The sequence below is a fragment of the Acomys minous genome (assembly GCF_964271855.1).
Source record: "Acomys minous genome assembly, chromosome: 12".
NCBI lineage: Eukaryota > Metazoa > Chordata > Mammalia > Rodentia > Muridae > Acomys > Acomys minous.
Genome location: NC_140493.1, coordinates 77,880,575 through 77,898,369, shown reverse-complemented (window position 1 = coordinate 77,898,369; position 17,795 = coordinate 77,880,575). Strand labels below are relative to the sequence as shown.

Genomic DNA, 17,795 nt, shown 5'->3' with positions numbered 1-17,795 from the left:
TTCTTTCTTTTTGAGACAGGGTCTCTTGGTGTATCCTGGACCTTTGTAGACCAGGTTGGCCTTGAACTCATAGAGATCCACCTGCCTCTGTCTCCTGAGTGCTGGGATTAAAGGTATCCAGCCAGAAGGTAGATTGTTAATAACAGTATTCATGGAGATGATTTCTCCTCCCCTTCAACTCTGGCAAAACTTTTTGACTGCTTTAGTGACCAGGATGCGGCAGAAGTGATGTTGGGTTAACACTTGAAACTAAGTCTTAAAAAGGCCATAAAGTGCCCCACCCCTATCTCTTTCACCTTAGCAATACAGCTTCAATGGGAAGCCCAGTAGGCAGTTATTCTGGCTGACAACTCAGACTAGGTCTCAGCTGACAACCAGCATCAGCCAGTACATGACTGATTACAGTTCCTAGCTCTTGAGCCATCACAGCTAACAGTACATGGAGCAGTGGCTAGCTATCCCCATAGAGCTTGCTCAATTGCAGATTTATAAGCAAAATAAAGGTCATTATTTTAAAGGTATGTTTTGGGTGTGCAGCAATGATAACTCAGAATCCCAGAGAAGCATGGATATGCTCATATATATAAACAAAGAATTTTCCATTAGAATGTGGTTTTGGTTTCAGAGGCAAGATTTAGCTGGTGGTGTGGTTCATACCTGTTGGCCTAGTACTTGGGAGGCTGAGGTAGAAAGACTGCCATAAGTTTGAATTTAGTCAGTATTATAGAAACCCTGTCTCAGCATACAATCTAAAAGAATAAAAACTAATGTTACAGTACTGAGGATGAAAAAAATTCTGCTCATCTGTCAGGGCATATGCCCTTTCTGAGAGTCATATGCTAGAATGGAATGTCCTTATATCAGAGTTTATATAAGAGATTAGATGTAGTTAATAAGTCTACACAATGACCTGTTAACTACAATTTAACCCTGACCTTTCCTTGTAGCCCTTTTTTCCCCCGAGACAGGGTTTCTCTGTGTAGCCTTGACTGTCCTGGACTCACTTTGTAGACCAGGCTGGCCTGGAACTCACAGCAATCCACCTGCCTCTGCCTCCCGAGTGCTGGGATTAAAAGCATGTGCCACCACACAGGCTTATTATTTATTTTTTAGACAGGTTAAATTAGGTTTTATTTGTTCTCATTTTACAATAATGTCCATAAATGTCTTTTATAAATAGCAGTGCATATATATGGGACATATGATACAACATGATGTCAGGCTGGGCAATGGCGGTGCATGCCTTTAATCCCAGCACTTGGGAGGCAGAGGCAGGCAGATCTCTGTGAGTTCGAGGCCAGCCTGGTCTACAAAGTGAGTCCAGCACAGCCAAGGCTACACAGAGAAACCCTGTGTTGAAAAACCAAAAACAAAAAGAAAAATTTTTTCAAAATTAGAAAAAAAAATTATGTCAGATGGATTTTTTCCCCACACAGTTGAATTCTGTTATGATACATGAGTTAAGTTCTAAATTAAAACAAAAACAATCCTCTTAACTTAGGTAAGCAGAGTAATTGTTGGCAATCATCCATCTATATTGCCTCATAATTTTTTGGGAAGGAGAGTGGGAATGAGACAAGGTCTCATGAGGTCCCGGCTGTAGCCAAAGATGATCTTGATCTGCCTATTTTCCTGTCTCCGTCTTCTGCATGGTGAGGTTGTAAGTGCACACCATTCACCATGCTCCGTTTTATCTAATTCAATTTTTTGCTTTCTTTTGTTTTGTTTTCCAAGACAGGGTCTCTCTCTGTAGCCTTGACTATCCTGGACTTGCTTTGTAAACCAGCTGGCCTCAAACTCACAGTGATCCTCCTGCCTCTGCCTCCCAAGTGCTGGGATTACAGGCATGTGCCACTGTTGACTTGGCTTCGCCTTCTCAATCTTCTTTCTAGTTCCCCATATGCCAGGATTCTGAATGTTTTTGTTTTTTTTTTTTTTTTTTTAGATGAGTCTCTTTGTAGCTTTGGCTGACCTGGAGCTATGTGCACCAGATTGGCCTTGAACTCACAGAAATCCGCCGACCTCTGTCTCCCAGTGCTGAGGTTAAAGGTTTCTGCCACCATGCCCAGCCCAGAACTCTTCTTGTTAAAATTCCAAATTAATAGGGTCAGGCATGATTCCTAGCACTCAGTGGCAGTGGCAGGTGGATCTTTATGAGTTTGAGACCAGCCTAGTCTACAAAGTGAGTCCAGGACAGCCAGGGCCACACAGAGAAACCTTGTCACGAAAAACCAAAAATTCCCAATTACTAGGTTTATACAGTGGCTCACACATGAAATCCCAGCACTTGGTAGGCCGAGGCAAAAGAATTGTAACGAGTTTGAGCCCATTGAGATTCTGTCTCATAAAACAAAAATCCTGTTTATTTGTTTTTCTTTGGGGGGGGGATGAGGCTATGTCCTTTCAAATCTTTCAGACAGACACTTTTAAAAACCATAACCACTAATGACTTCATTCATATCTCCATCCTCCATTCTCACTTCATACTTAAAACTCTATTCAAGCCAAGAGGGATGGCACATGCCTTTTTAATCCCAGCACTAGGAGACAGAGGCGGGCAGATCTCTGTGGGTTCCAGGACAGCCAGAGCTACACAGAGAAACCCTGTCTCGAAAAGCAAAACAAAGTCTCCAAACCAAACCAAAATGAAAAAAAACCCATAAAATTCTATTCAAAATCTCAACTTGGATGTCTAATAGGCATCTTAAATATGAGAGATGAGTTCATGATCCTGAACTTTAAACTTTCTCTTCCTATTGTGCCCCTTACTTCAATAGCAATCCTACCCCTTAAATTACTGATACCGTCAACTTTGGTGTAATTCTTGAGTACTCACCGACCCCAATCTATATACATTTGTTTGGCATTTATGCGCAGGTGTGGGCTCATGCAGAGGCCAGTATGTGTCCTCTATCACTCTTGGCCTACTCTTTTGAGGCAGGTCCTCTCTCTGTACTTGGGGCTCATCTTTTTAGCTAGGCTAGAAGCCAGGAAGGCTCAGGCAATCCCTGTCTCCACCCACCTCACAGTTGGGGTTACAGGTTTGTACATGATGCCTGGCTTAGTATGTGGGTGAACTCTGATCCTCATGATAGTGCAGCAAACACTTTTTTTTTCTCTGTGTAGCCTTGGCTGTCCTGGACTTGTACTGTAGACCAGGCTGGCCTCAAACTCACAGGGATCTACCTGCCTCTGCCTCCCGAGTACTGTGATTAAAGGTGTGTGTCACCACTGCCCTGCTCAGCAAACACTCTTCACCACTGAGCCATCTCTCCAGCCCCCTGTTGGCTTCTATTACAAAGTATCTGGAATGCAACCTTTTACTCACAAACCTCATTGCCTGAAGGGAGTGGAGATAACATCCTAATTTTGTTCTTTTTCTTCTCATTCCAGATTCTGTGTTTGTTGTGTGTATATACTGGGAAATGCATTCTTTTAACATGTCTGATCTGTGGATATAGTTCAATGATGGGAGTGTTTATCTACCATATGAGTCTTGGGTTTGATGCTCAGCAACACTAAAAAAAAAAAAAAAAAAAAAAAAGGCATGGCATCTTTTTTGTTAGGAAATCTGCAGCAGCATGCTAGTTTCCAAAGAGTGAGAGCCAAAATCGTTTAGGGAGGCTTTGCCAATATTCATTTCCCTTGCTGCAGCCACACTTGCTTCTTGTTGATTACACCTGCAAAGATGCTGCTTGATTGCCTTCCTTGGCTACCTACAAGGCTGTCATTGGTCTCCTTCACTTTGGCACGTCCCTCATTCTGCTTTGCATCGGAACACTCATCTCAGTATTCCCTGTCTCCTCTGGAATGTTTTTCCTAACCAGTAGTAATTTTCTAAGACTTTTTACTACTAGAATGTAAAATCTACAAACAAGTGGGAAGTTTTACCTTGCTCAATTCTAACAAATAGTAGGCACTTTGAATTTGTTGACAAGAATAATAGGCTGACTTTTTTTTTTTTCAAGATTTATTATGTATACAGTACTCTCTGCCTGCAGGCCAGAAGAGGGAGCCAGATCTCATTATCGATGGTTGTGAGCCACCGTGTGGTTGCTGGGAATTGAACTCAGGATCTTTGGAAGAGCGGTCAGTACTCAACTTCTGAGCCACCTCTCCAGCCCCTAGGCCGACTTCTTATTTGTCCTTTAAGTTGACATCCTGCAGGCTTTCCTCCTTTACCCCATTCCTGGTTAGAACTAGTACCTTTCACTACTATAGGTTTCCACACTGTCCTATATTTTTCATTATAGTAAGTCCAGGGACAAACAAAATGAAACAAAACACCACCACAGGGAAAAAAATTTACAAAAACCAAACAAACCCTTCTTAGGGGTCTGCCTAGATGGTTTATTGGGGAAGGTGCTTGTTACTAAGCCTAACAATTTGTTTGAACTAGGGAATCTACATGGTAGAAGGAACAACTTGACTCTCAAAAGTTATCCTGACTGTCACAGGCTCAACAGGAGCACCACGGCAGTCAGCCACATGTGTGTACACACAGGCATACACACAAAAATTTGGGCTGGAGAGATGGCTCAGCACTTAAGAGCACCACTGGCTGTTTCTCCAGAAGACTTGAGTTTAATTCCTATCACCCACATGGCAGCTCACAACTGTCTGTAACTCTAGTACCAGGGGATCTGACACCTTTGCACACATACATATATACAGGAAAAACACCGAAGCACATAAAATAAAAATACATTATTTAAAGAGAGAAAAATAATCCTAGCACTCCAGAGGTAGAGGCAGGTGGATTTCTCGGAGTTCAAGGCCAGCCTGGTCTACAAAGTGACTCCAGGACAACCAGGATTACAAAAGAAACCCTGTCTCGAAAACCCAAAATAATAAATAAAGAGAAAAATATAAAACTAGAAAATATTTTTGAGCTGGGTGTGATGGCACACACCTTTAATCTCAGCACTCTGGAGGCAGAGGCAGGTGGATTGCTGTGAGTTTGAGGGCAGCCTGGTCTACAAAGTGAGTCCAGGACAGGCAATGATACACAGGGAAACCCTGTCTTGAAAAATAAAAAAACAAAAACCCTGCAGTTCAGTATGTAGACTCCAAAAGATGTATGTAAAAGAGCACAAAATCCTATATACATGGAAAATGTGTGTGTGTGTGTGTGTGTGTGTGTGTGCCATCATGGAAAACACCTACCTTTAGGGAGTAAGATGTGGTGAGGCAGTAAGTGTTATATTGACACTTGTACCAACTGAGAAAAAATTTTGGACAAGGTCTCACCTTTTATCCATGGCTGGCCTGGCACTTGGAGTTCTGCTTGCCTTTGCCTTTTGGGTGTTGGAGTTAAGGATGTGTGCTACCACACTGGGCAGAAAATATTTTTTAGAGATATATTATTTGCATAAAGCAGCTTAAAATGAAGTACTGCAAATACAAGTATGTGTTTTGATCTTTAAGTTGTAGAAACTTTAAGGTAACAAGTCCATAATACTGAAAATCAATACACTTCTTGGATAGTCAGGCTTCACAGCGCATTGGCCTCTGCGGCATTCAAATACTATCAGGGGCTGATCTATCCTTCTTTATTATATTGGCCCATCTCTAGTGTAGCTCTGATCCTTTGGCAAGTAGTAAAATAACTCTGACCTCCTCTTATGTCATTTCTCCAGGAATAAAAACTAAGGAACATTGTTATTTAGGTTGCCCACTCAGAAGCAGAAATGACATACTGATCTCCCAGGCTTTACATCTTTGTACGGATAACCTTTTCGTAGGCATGTAATTACAGTTAAAGGAATGGTTTCCTAAGTACAACTTAATGCTTAAATTTAGGTAGCTGGCCAACTCCTCAATGGATTAAATGAACTAAGTCCATGATTAATAGAGTTCCTTCAGCGTGCGTGACAAGATGTTACATTATCTGCATCATCAAACATAAGTATCATGACTTTTAAATTATAGGGAGATGTTTAACATTTGACTGCATGACTTGTGATACAAACCAGAGGCAAGTTCTTTTTTCTCTATGTAGCCTTGGCTGTCCTGGGCATGCTCTGTAGAACAGATTGGCTTAGAATTTACTGAGATCTGCCTGCCTCTGCCTCCCAAGTGCTGGGATTAAAGGCGTGCGCCACCACCACCCAGCCCGAAGCAGGTTCTTAACTCAGCTTGACATTTACAGTTCTCATTAGACATTCCTATCCTTCTCATTGCCTCCTTCAATATGTGTGGTTTAACTCAGACAAAGGAGAAAGAGGACCTCATATATTGCTATCTCAAGCCCTAAGTTTTAAAAAACTATTTTAATTTTGTATGCATTGGTGTTTTGCCTGCATGCATCTGTATGAGGGTGTCAGAGCCCCTGGAACTGGAGTCACAGTTATTAGATGCTATGTGGTTGCTGGGAATTGAACCCTGGTCCTCTGGAAGAGCAGCCAATGCTCTTAACCACTGAGCCATCTCTCCAGCCCCTCAATTCCTAATTTTTAGGTGTTAATCCATGATAAACTTTGTGATGGAATGAAACACTTTTATGATCCTAGGGATAAGTCAGACCTGAACTTTAAGAATAACATTTTTAAATATATTATTGTGATTTGAGACAGGAAATAATTATGTAAACCAGACTGGCCTTGAATTTTCTGATTCTCTTGCCTCTCTGGCCCAGGTACTGGGATAACAGGTACAAACCACCACTACCAGGAAGGACAGTCTTTAAAGTTCTAATAGCATTACTTTAAACTTGTTTTGTTTCCCTGACTTCCCTGTAACAGCCCTGGCTGTCCTGGAACTCACTCTGTAGACCAGGCTGGCCTCAAATTCACAGAGATCCACCTGCCTCTGCCTCCCAAGTGCTGAGATTAAAGGCGCGTGGCACCAACCACCTGGCTAAATTGATTAGGTTTTAAACCTAGTCTTCCCTGGTATTTTTGTGGTAATCATCTCTTAAGACAAAATTTAAAAGCAGTCCCAGCTTGCAAGTGGGGCAGTGCCACAACGGGAGAAAATATTTTGCTCCAAATCTGCTGTAAACCAACTGGGCAGTTATCACAGACCCAGGCCCATGCTTTGTATCGTGAGGTCATCTTTATGTACTATATGGGAAAGTAGTAATGCATACTGTATCTTGCATTTGAATTGTAAGGGTTTTTGTTCCTCACAGAGAAATATTTAGATTTTCCCTTCAGAAAACCCTAATTCAGAACTCAGACTGTGAATGACTGACTTGTTTTGTCTGAAGGAACACTGAACTGATGACACGGAAATTAAAGGGTTTGGAATACAGCCTTGACCTCTTGATTCAAGAGCTTTTAGTGATACGACTAATCTCAGGTCTTATTAACTGCCCCAGAGAACAGGAAAGGGCAGTGCTGTGACTAAGGCTGCCACGCTGTTGTTCTGGTCTGCCAGGAAAGGTAAGGAGAGAAACACCTTTCTTTGGCAGGGCATGTGACAGCCCGTGTCAGGAACTGAAATCCTTTTGCTGGCCCCAAATTATCTAATTGGCACCTCGAGTCTACTCTAATCCAAATACTTATTTTTCCGTGTTGTTTCCTTATTGAGAAGCTTCATATTATGACTTGCCCGGTGAAGACGGATACAAATTTCTAAGAGTCGAAATAAAAGGAAATGGGCACCAGGTGTGGGGCACATACTTCTAATACAGCAGAGGAGGCAGGAGGATTACAAGTCCCAGCCCAGCCAATTGCTAGTTATGTAAGAATCCTGCTGCCCCCTCCCCCAAAAGGAAATGGGAAAAAATTCCATTGTATCACTACATTACATTTTGTTTACTAACTTATGACACTTCCCCCACCCTAAGACAGGGTTTCTCTATTATAGAGCCTTGCCTGTCCTGGACTCTTTGTAGACAAGGCTGGCCTTGAACTCACGGAGATCCGCCTGCCTCTGCCTCCAGAGTGCTGGGATTAAAGGCGTGACATTTACCATTTTGACTATTGTATTTACTGCTGTAAACAGAGTGCACAAACAGCTGTTCACATATCCCCTTAAAGTCATTCTTTGGGAGTATGTGTTACAATTAGACATGCTACCTGAAATAATAAGCCAGTCACAGGAGAAATGTGATTCGATTTACAGTGTTTGCCGTGAACTAGCGTGAAGGCTGCCTAACGACGTAAATGTACTTAATGCTACTAAATTCACAATATATACTTTAAAAAGCAAGCTACTCGGTTTTGAACTATCTCATTTCTAGAGGGCAAGTGCTGGGGGCTGAGGCAACTTAAGGAATTTGTAAATGAAGGGGGCGGGGCCGGGTGTGGTAGCGCTCCTTGTAGAACCAGAAATTGGGAAGCTGAGGCAGAGAGAATTGCCAAGTCTGGGTTACAAAGCACAACCCTGCACCACGAACAAACACCCAACAAAACAACACACCTAAGTCGGCTTTAAAAAAATTTTTTAAAAAAAGGGTGGTGGAGCGGGAAGAGACGCTAAGGCAGCCGGGTCCGTAAAAAAGGGAAGGCGCAGAAAAGAAAATTTTGTGACAAGGTTCACTGTCTTGTCATTAAGGTCCATCTACTAGGAGGGGAAAATGGTATTTTCTCAGAGAAGCCTTGAGATTCTTATCTTCCGCGCTGCTGCCAAAATCCCCTGGACGTTAGGGGCTCCCCGTCTGCCCGCTCCTTTGTCGCCCGCACCGCTCTCCTCAGACCCCTGCACCCTAACATCGCCCGAGTCTTCCAAGGTGGGCCTCGGCCACCGCAGCACCAACCGTCATCGCTCCGGCCCCGCCCGTCGAACGCCAGAACGTGGGGGCGGGAAGAACCGTCCTCGGGCGCCCCGGAAGTCACTGCCCTCCTGGCCAGCTGAGCGCCGCCGCCGGCATTCGGGGCCTAGGATTGGCGGGAAGACGGGGATGACGCGCTACGTGCGGCGAGGCAGCCCCGCCCCTGCGCTCCTCCTGCGCGCTGTTTGCGTAGGGGGGGGCGGAGCGTGGCCCAGGGCGGCCATTACCCGGAACCGTCCGGGGGGGGGCCTCGGGTCAGGTGACCCGTCGAGAGGGGCTGGCGGGAGGGGGACCGAGGGGAAGAGAGGAGGAGTGAGGAGACACGCGAAGGGAGGAGGGAGGAGAGAAGGGCGGAGTAGGAGGGAGGGGAAGGGGGCGGGGTGGGAGCAGGTCACGTGACGCGGCATGGAGGAGGAGGCGGCGGCAGCGGCGGCGGCGGCGGTCGGGAGGAGTCGCCGGGGCAGGAGCCGCACTTGTTAGCGTTGGGGCGGGGGAGAAAGAGGGGGCCGGGGACGCCGACACCGTCAACCGGCGACGCCGCGAAGAAGGCGGGAGGGGGGTGGGGGCGAAAGCGGGCTCCGACCCCCGGCCGAGGGGATGAAGGGAGCATGGGCGCCAAGGAGTCACGGATCGGATTCCTCAGCTACGAGGAGGCGCTGAGGAGAGGTGAGGGGGAGGGGTCGAGCGAGCTGCGGGGAGGCCAGCGCCGAGCGCCTGGGGGTGGGTGACCGGGGAGGGAGGGGAGGCTGGGGCGTGGGGTGCCTGGCGATGGGACCGGAGGCCGGCCGCGGGGATATTGAGGCCAGGGAGGTGGTGGTGGAGGGCGGGGGGAGCGGTGTTTGGGAATTGGGGCGCTAGGGGAGGGGGCGACGCTTTCGCGGTGACGGGGGGTACCGGGCGCTGGCTGGCCGTCGCCGGTGCGCTCGGGTGGCGTTGTTATTCTGTCTAGGTCCTGGGAAGCCCTTTCCATCGCTTCTTGGGTGGCTCAACCCTTCTAGGCCCCCTCATCCTTCAGTGCCATTTTCTCATATCACACTTTAATTAAAAAAAAAAAAGAAGCCTGGGACAACGTCCTAATCTGGTTTCTAACAGCTTTGGCTGGAGAGGAGAAGGCGGCTGCAGAGCGCTCTTCTTTTCCTATTAGGGGACCTCTGGTTTTTTTTCCCCAGGGTCTTTGCCGCTCTGTTGAGGGCGATGACCATCCTTCCATTTACTACTGCCACCCTTTGAGTGGTTGACTTTGGTTAAGAACGACCTGAAAATGAAGTTGTATTTAAGGCGAGGAGAGACTAGACAGCTGGTGTTGCCACAAGACCTTGGTCTTCGGTTTCCTCTCCTCGGACATTGATCAGACGGTTGTAATGCACTTGATTCCCAGTTCTTAGGCTCTTGCTCCCTTAAAATGGCATTGGGAAATCCAGCGTGGTGATACCGTGTTAACAGCTCCCTTCGGAGACTGGCCTTGTTGTCAGTCCTAGCCTGCTGCTGCCATTGGCTCTGATTCACATTGTGTTGTTAGCAGCCCCAACCCCCTACCACTTTCTCTGACAAGGTTGTCGGTGATCACTAAAGCTCACGCTAACAGGAACTGTCTTGCACAGTTTATGGCCGGGATGTGACTTAATTTTTCAAGACTGAGATTTTGAGTGTGTGTCTGTTCGGTGCTTGTATTTCTTTTCGACGTTCGATTTTCTTGGTGAGACGTGAAACACAGTAAGCAGATGAGAGGCCAAACATTATTGTTAACAGATTTCTGAGACAAAAACAAAAACAACAAAACAAGCAAACAAAACAACAACAAGTCACCTATGTGCCAGGTGGTTTTAAGTTGCTTGGGATAGACAAAGGAAATAGGACGAAAAAAGACATTTTAAAGTGAGGATTTAGAAGTGAGATCTAGTTCATACCCGGTAATTAAGTTCACTGGACCAACTACCTAACAAATAGATAACTAAGATACAGAATTGAGATTGCATTAATTTTGGACTGAGCAGAATAGCAAAAATATGCCTTTTAGTGGTGCCTTCCCACCCCATCAACATGATGATTGTTAACTTTTTTTCCTTTGAGACAGGGCTTCTCTGTCACAGCTCTGGCTGTCCTGGACTTGCTTTGTAGACTAGGCTGGCCTCGAACTCAGAGATTCTATTGTCTCTGCCTTCCTGAGTGCTGGGGTCAAAGGCTTGCCACCACCACGTCTGGAGAATAGCACAATCTTTTTTGGTTTTTCGAGACAGGGTTTCTCTTGTGTACCCTTGACTGTCCTGGACTCACTTTGTAGATCAGGGTGGCCTCGAACTCACAGCCATCCACCTGCCTCTGCCTCCGAGTGCTGGGATTAAAGTCGTGCGCCACCACTGCCCGGCGATTAGCACAATCTTATTTGAACTCTTTCTCCCTGTTTCAATATGAGAAATAATCCAAATTCTTGATTTATTTCCAACCCTCGTATACCAGACATTTCCTGAATGCTGCTGAGCTTGACAGGTCTGGGGGCAATTAGTCAATGGCTTACATGGCATGAAATAAGGCACAGTCAGTTGATTTATAGATGCAAGATTCAGAAGTGTACCTTAAGTTTAAGGGTGTGAATACTAGTGATATACCTGGCATTAAGAAATTCTAAAATTAAACTTTTATTCCAGCTCTTATTGATTTACTTTATATCAAATTAAGATTGTAATTTTTTTTGTTTTTTGTTTGTTTGTTTGTTCGTTTGTTTTGAGACAAGGCTTTTCTGAGTAGCCTTGGCTGTCCTGGAACTCACCTTGTAGATCAGGCTGACCTCAAACTCAGAGATTAACTTGCCTCAGCCTTCCAAGCGCTGGCATTAAGGGCATATGCCACCATGCTCAACACAATTGTACATTTTAAAATATAAATGACAGTGATACACTTAAAAGTGATCTGGTGACAAAAAACAAAACAATCCCAGCACTCGGGAGGCAGAGGCAGGCGCAGGCGGATCACTGTGAGTTCGAGGCCAGCCTGGTCTACAAAGTGAGTCCAGGACAGCCAGGGATACACAGAGAAACCCTGTCTCGAAAACCAAAAAAAGAAAACAAAACAAGCAGATGTGATGGCTCATGCCTTTAATCCCAGCACTAGGGAGGCAGAGGCAGGCGGATGTTGCTGTGAATTCCAGGCCAGCCTGGTCTACAAAGCCAGTCTAGGACAGCCAAGGCTACACAGAGAAACCCTGTGTCAAAAAACACAACAACAACAACAACAACAAAAATAAAAAGATCTCCTGGTGAAAGGTTTTTGTTTAACTTTTTATGAAGTATGGCTGTGGAATTTTAAAATACATATTTGAAGAAGCAGCAAAGTATGAGTTAAAGTCTTAGTAAAGGTTTTTGAATGGGTTTGGTTTTGTCAGTTTTCCTGCAGGAAAATTAAACCAAAAGAGGAGCAAGTTGATAAAGTGGTTTTTCTTTCTTTTTTTCCTTTGTTTTTTTGAGACATAGTTTCTCTGTGTAGCCTTGGCTGTCCTGGACTTGCTTTGTAGGCTAGGCTGGCTCTGCCTCCCTGATTGCCGGAATGACAAGTGTGTGCCACCACACCTGCCTGATAAGGTAGTTTCTAAGTGTAAACAGGGTTCAAAACAGGCAATTTAGATGTCAGACTTCAAATGAACTACAGGAAGATTTTATAAGCTGTTGCTGGGGCTACAGGATAGTTTGAGAACCTTTCTGGAGCACCTAAATAAATAGGTGCTAATACCTGCATCACTTTTATTTATCTGTTTACATTGTATAAGGTAAGTTGGGGCATAGAATTTGACAAGTAAAGAACAAGCCTGATAGAACTATTTGACCCTTTGGCTCTAATTTAAATGAGCACTGTGTGTTGCCTATCCATAATTACACAGCATTAAAAAAAAGTCAGATACATTACTGCAAACAAGAAATTGCAGGCATTTTATCTAGCAAAGTGGGGCCTTGAAATGCAGTGGTATGTTTGTGACAGATAACCTGGGACCTGAGTGAAAGGACAGTCTAGTTTATGTTTGAGGCTCTAGAAATTAGGATGAATTCTGGATTTTTTTTTTTCTATTTTAGCTATGCTGCCAGTTGTTTCAACTTTTGCTTTTCTGAACGTATGTAACATTAAGCTGGGCACAGTGGTGCATACCTTTAATCCCAGCAGTTGGGAGATAGAGGCAGGTGGATCTTTGTGAGTTTGAGGCCAGGCTGGTCTACAAAGTGAATCTAGGACAGTCAAGTCTACGAAAAGAAACTGTCTCAAAAACAAACAAACAAGTGTGTAGCTTTAAACATTTTTTGGAAAGATGTGTTAGTGGTAACTTTTATTTTCGGCTTGTATCACAAATATTGAGTAACATACCACAGGCTTGAGTTTTTATTAAGATGTTTGTATTATTTTTATTTGTTTGTGTTTGCTTGTCATAGTGTATATATGGAGGTCATAGGACAATTTTGGGGACTCAGTAGTCAATTCTTTCATTCTACCATGTGACCATGTGGATCCCAGGGATTGAATTCAGGTTATCAGACTTGACAGTGAGCGTCTTTACCCTCTGCTCCATCTCACTGACCCACCTTGGCTTTCAAAAAAAAATTTTTTTTTCATTTTATGAGCATTTATTGGTGTTTTCCTTGCATGTATATCTGTGTAAAGGCCTCCAATCCCCCAGAACTGGAGTTACTGATAGTTGTGAGCTGCCATTTGGGTGCTGGGAATTGAACCTTGGCCCTCTGGAAGAGCAGCCAGCTTTCTTAAGCACTCTGCCATCTCTTCAGTGCTCCCCCCCCCTTTTAAGATTGTATGTATATATGCCACTGTGCCTGGCTTAGATTATTGGTGTGTGTGTGTGTGTGTGTGTGTGTGTGTGTGTGTGTGTGTGTATGTATGTGTGTCCCTGTCCATATGAGCAAATACATCTGCTGAATTCATTTTTGTTGTTCGTATGTGTATAGTTTCAGATTGACCACTCTTCATTGAACCAGTTAAAGGGCTTGTCCCTGAGAGAGGCTAATTCTCCTCTCAGCAATCATGGTGGGGAGGACACAGGGGGTGAGGGGCACAGGACAGGACAGACAGACTATACACTACTATGACACGATGATGATGATGGGACCCTGTGAAATTCTCTCCCTTCGATGTTACCATGCCCATCAATATCGCCATTGTTCTGGTCTTTATGCAGCCATTTCTAGGAGAGACATTCACAGTAGGCGTGCTGGTGTTTGGGTGTCTAGAGTCTTTCCACCCCTTCTCTCTTGGTGCTCCCTGAGCCATGGATGCAGAAGCTATGTACACATTAGGGCTGTGGTCCTCATGATCTGTTGATCTCTCTATTGTGTTCAGGTGTGGTTTTCTGTGTTGGTCTTCATTTGCTGTAGAGAGAGGCTTCTTTAATGAGGAGTGGTAGCTACACTTATCCAGGAAAGGTAGCTTAGCACAGATTAATGACTACTACTACTACTACTACTACTACTACTACTACTACTACTACTACTTCTTCTTCTTCTTCTTCTTCTTCTTCTTCTTCTTCTTCTTCTTCTTCTTCTTCTTCTTCTTCTTCTTCTTCTTCTTCTTCTTCTTCTTCTTCTTCCCCTCCTCCTCCTCCTCCTCCTCCTCCTTCATCATCCAGGAAAGGTAGCTTAGCACAGATTGACGACGACTTCTTCTTCTTCTTCTTCTTCTTCTTCTTCTTCTTCTTCTTCTTCTTCTTCTTCTTCTTCTTCTCGGCTTCCTCCTCCTCCTCCTCCTTCTCCTCCTCCTTCTTCATCCATTCCATTAAAATTTGAGGGGTAGCAGAGCTGGAGAGATGGCTTAGAGGTTAAGAGCTGCTCTTCCAAAGGTCCTGAGTTCCAATTTCCAGCAACCACACAATGCTTCACAACTATGTATAATGAAATCTTCTGGCCTGCAGGTGTTACATGCGGGCAGAACACTGTACACATCATAAGCAAATCTCCAGCCCAGGTATTTATTTTTGTTTTTTGAGACAAGTTCTTGCTATGTGTAGCTTACGCTGTCTGACTGCCTCAGTTTCCTCAGTGCTTTCAGGATTATAGGCATGCATTATCATTCTCAGAATCACCAATATTTTAATAACTATTTCTTAATTTGGTCTTTACCTTTGTCACTCAAAATGATATATTTGTTGTGCTGCTGTCCCCTTTTTCTATTTTGAGGCTTACTTATTGGCACCCAGATACTGCAAAGATTGAGCCATTGTTCTGTACCACTCCCACAGGTTCTTTTTATCCTCCCATTTTGATATATATAAATATATATAGTCTTAGATCAGTGTCATTTACATAAGTGGGCCTTTATAAGTGTTCTTCAGAGTTAGTTTAACATACAGGATTGCTTTTCCTCTATACTTGATTTCCTTTTAAATACTTCCTTAAATAATTGCCTTTTTTTCCTTTGCTGAAGTTTCTTTAAAATTTTCTTTTTTTCTTCCTTTTCTTTTTTATTAAGCTCTGGTTAAAATTAAGGCACAGAGAAAACAGATAACTAAGTCCCTCTCTGTAGGATCAGATGACCTGGGTCAGTAATTTTCACTAAAATGGGTATCTAAGATGTCCTGCCGGGTAGTGGTAGCACATGCACTCGGGAGGCAGAGGCAGAGGCAGGTGAGTCTCTGTGAGTTTGAGGCTAGTCTGGTCTACAGAATGAGTTCCAGGATAGCCAGAGCTATTCAGAAACCCTGTCTCAACCTCCCACCCCCTCCCCCGAAAATAAGATATCCATAAGGAGTGGGAATAAAGTATCAGAGCTTTAATTTCATTATAATTTGAGATATTTAATAATGTCTATAATTGTTAACTATTTATAAACTATTGATACAATATCCTACTGATATAGTACCGTGGGTGAATGGCCATGATGGCTAAGTGGCACAGTGTTGTACTCATTTCCTATTCTGTGCTCAGTAATTACCAGTCAAGAATGTACTTTCCTAGTCTTTTAGAGATTGTGTTTGTAGGCAGAATAATTCAGCGTGGGGTAGTTGAAGTTCCAGCTAAGATTATGCTTGCCAAACTTCTCAGTGTCAATTCTAAACTTGCATTAGATTTACACTAACTCTGATGACAGTGGTAGGTAGGCACATCATTTTTTAAGGGAAAACTGAATTTCACAGTTGGTACCTTCTGTGGTGCGTTAGTTTTCTTGTTTGTTTGTATTTGTATGTTTGAGACAGGGCCTTTGTGGCTTAGGCTGGCCTCCTGCTTCTGCTTGCCACATGCTGGCATCACAGGTGTGTGCCACCCCAGCTGGCTGTCCTGCAGGTTATTCTCTAATAGCCCTGCTCTTTCATCACCTGAACTTGTTAAATTCATTAGTAAACTCTTTGGTGTTAGCATGATCTGTAAAATAAGAAGTGGAGCAGCTTAAATTAGTGTGCTTGTGGCATTCTCTAAGTAGTTAAAGAAGTGATGCTTCTCGCTTTACAATCTCCTTAGATTTGGAGTGTGTGACAAAGAAGGGATAAATTCACTGATGAATCCCGGAGTCTAGAGCATGAACAGAATGGTGTGACATCACTTGGTGGTCAGTGACCTTCCCATTTACCAAACTGGACAGCTATTGTTTGTTTGGTTTTTCTTTCATTGTCTATTTAGAGTTTATTTACAGTGATAGCACTTAGGATTGCTTTTCAAAATGATGGACAATTGAGACTTGGGACTGTGATGCCTGACCAGAAGCCAGATACTTTCTCAGAAAAAAGGGAGATTTTTGCTTCTTTGTTACACACTAGATCACAGGAGAAGTTAGGGAAATAATAATAATAGTAATAACAATAACAACAACAACAAAACATTATTATTATTATTATTATTACCACCACCATAGAAAATCTGCTAACGTAGAAGCAGAGAATAGGTTGACAATTTGGACACGTAATATTAAGCAGCTGTAGTGGTCAGGGGATTTTTCCTTGTGAGTAACAAGTTGGTGGTTTGAATGCCAGGTATGATGGTACAGGCTATAATAGTAGCACTGGGGAAGCTAAGGCTAAAGGTACCAAGTTCAAGGTTAGCTTAGCTCACATAAGCAAGATCCTATTTCAGATAGCAACAGTTTAGTGGTTTATAGTAGTATATAAAAGACCAAGTGGGACTGATAGCTTTTTTTCATGCTGCATCTAGGAAGCATGACTTTCCTTTTCAGGGCCTATTTATGCTTCTGCTTTTGACATTTGGGCCACATAATATTCGTGTTTAGTTTGAGCTATTCCATCTCTTTTCTGAGTGCCAACAAGTGTGGACCTTTGCAAAGTTAGTGGTAGGTAGTTAATTATTGACCAGAAGCCTGATAAAGCTGGGTTCTCTAGTATGTACTGTTATAATTGGAGGCCTAAATGTTCTAAGACCTATGTGTTCAAAGATAACCAGCATCCAAGGCCTGCTCTTAACTCTGTTCTTTACTAGGAATTTAGTAATTACTAACATGAACTTCCAAGTTTACCAGTGGTTTTCAAGCTTTTTTATAATCTTGGGATCCTTTAAAACTAAATTGCTTTTAGGGGACTGGAGAGATGGCTCATCGGTTAAGAGCACTGGCTGCTCTTCCAGAGGTCCTGAGTTCAATTCCCAGCAACCACATGGTGGCTCACAGCCATTTATAATGAGATCTGGTGCCCTCTTGTGGTGTGCATGAAGACAGAGCACTCATATACATTAAATAAAAAATAAATAAATCTTAAAAATTATTAAAAACAAAACTAAACTAAACTAAATTGCTTTTAAACAAAATCATAGTAAAGTGAGGCTTTACAGGGGAGGTTTATAGTGTCTTTTCCATTTTTAGAAAGAAGATGGTTGTCCAATTATCTCATGTCTCTGGAAAGCCATTTAATTCTATTTTTTGTGGTGTGTTAAGGATTGAACTTACTTGACCTTTCCTATCTGGGCAAGTGCTCTACCACTGAGTTGCATCCCCGTGCTTGCTTTCTGAGATAGGCTCTCACTAAGTTGCCCGGGCTGCCTTTGAAAGGGCTGTCCTCTTGCCTGAACCTTCTGAGCTGTGGTACTACTGATGTGTTTTATGATGTCTGGCAGAATAAGCCTTTTACTGTTCACTGTGGTTGACTTTT

The 17,795-nt window shown here is 43.5% G+C and overlaps 1 protein-coding gene across 6 annotated transcripts in view; it reads left to right on the top strand.

The window, feature by feature from the left end:
- The first annotated feature begins 9,109 nt into the window (after window positions 1-9,109).
- USP32 (ubiquitin specific peptidase 32) overlaps window positions 9,110-17,795 on the top strand; it is a 125,185-nt gene continuing 116,499 nt past the window's right edge. For 3 of the 6 annotated variants that reach the window (XM_084750482.1, XM_084750480.1, XM_084750478.1), the window contains exon 1: window positions 9,110-9,194. In XM_084750482.1, coding sequence (XP_084606608.1) covers window positions 9,125-9,194 — 70 coding nt within the window. In that variant the 5' untranslated portion in view covers window positions 9,110-9,124. Of the gene's footprint in view, window positions 9,195-9,228; window positions 9,386-17,795 lie in introns of those variants that run through there. The other 3 variants (XM_084750483.1, XM_084750481.1, XM_084750479.1) reach the window with 1 other exon arrangement.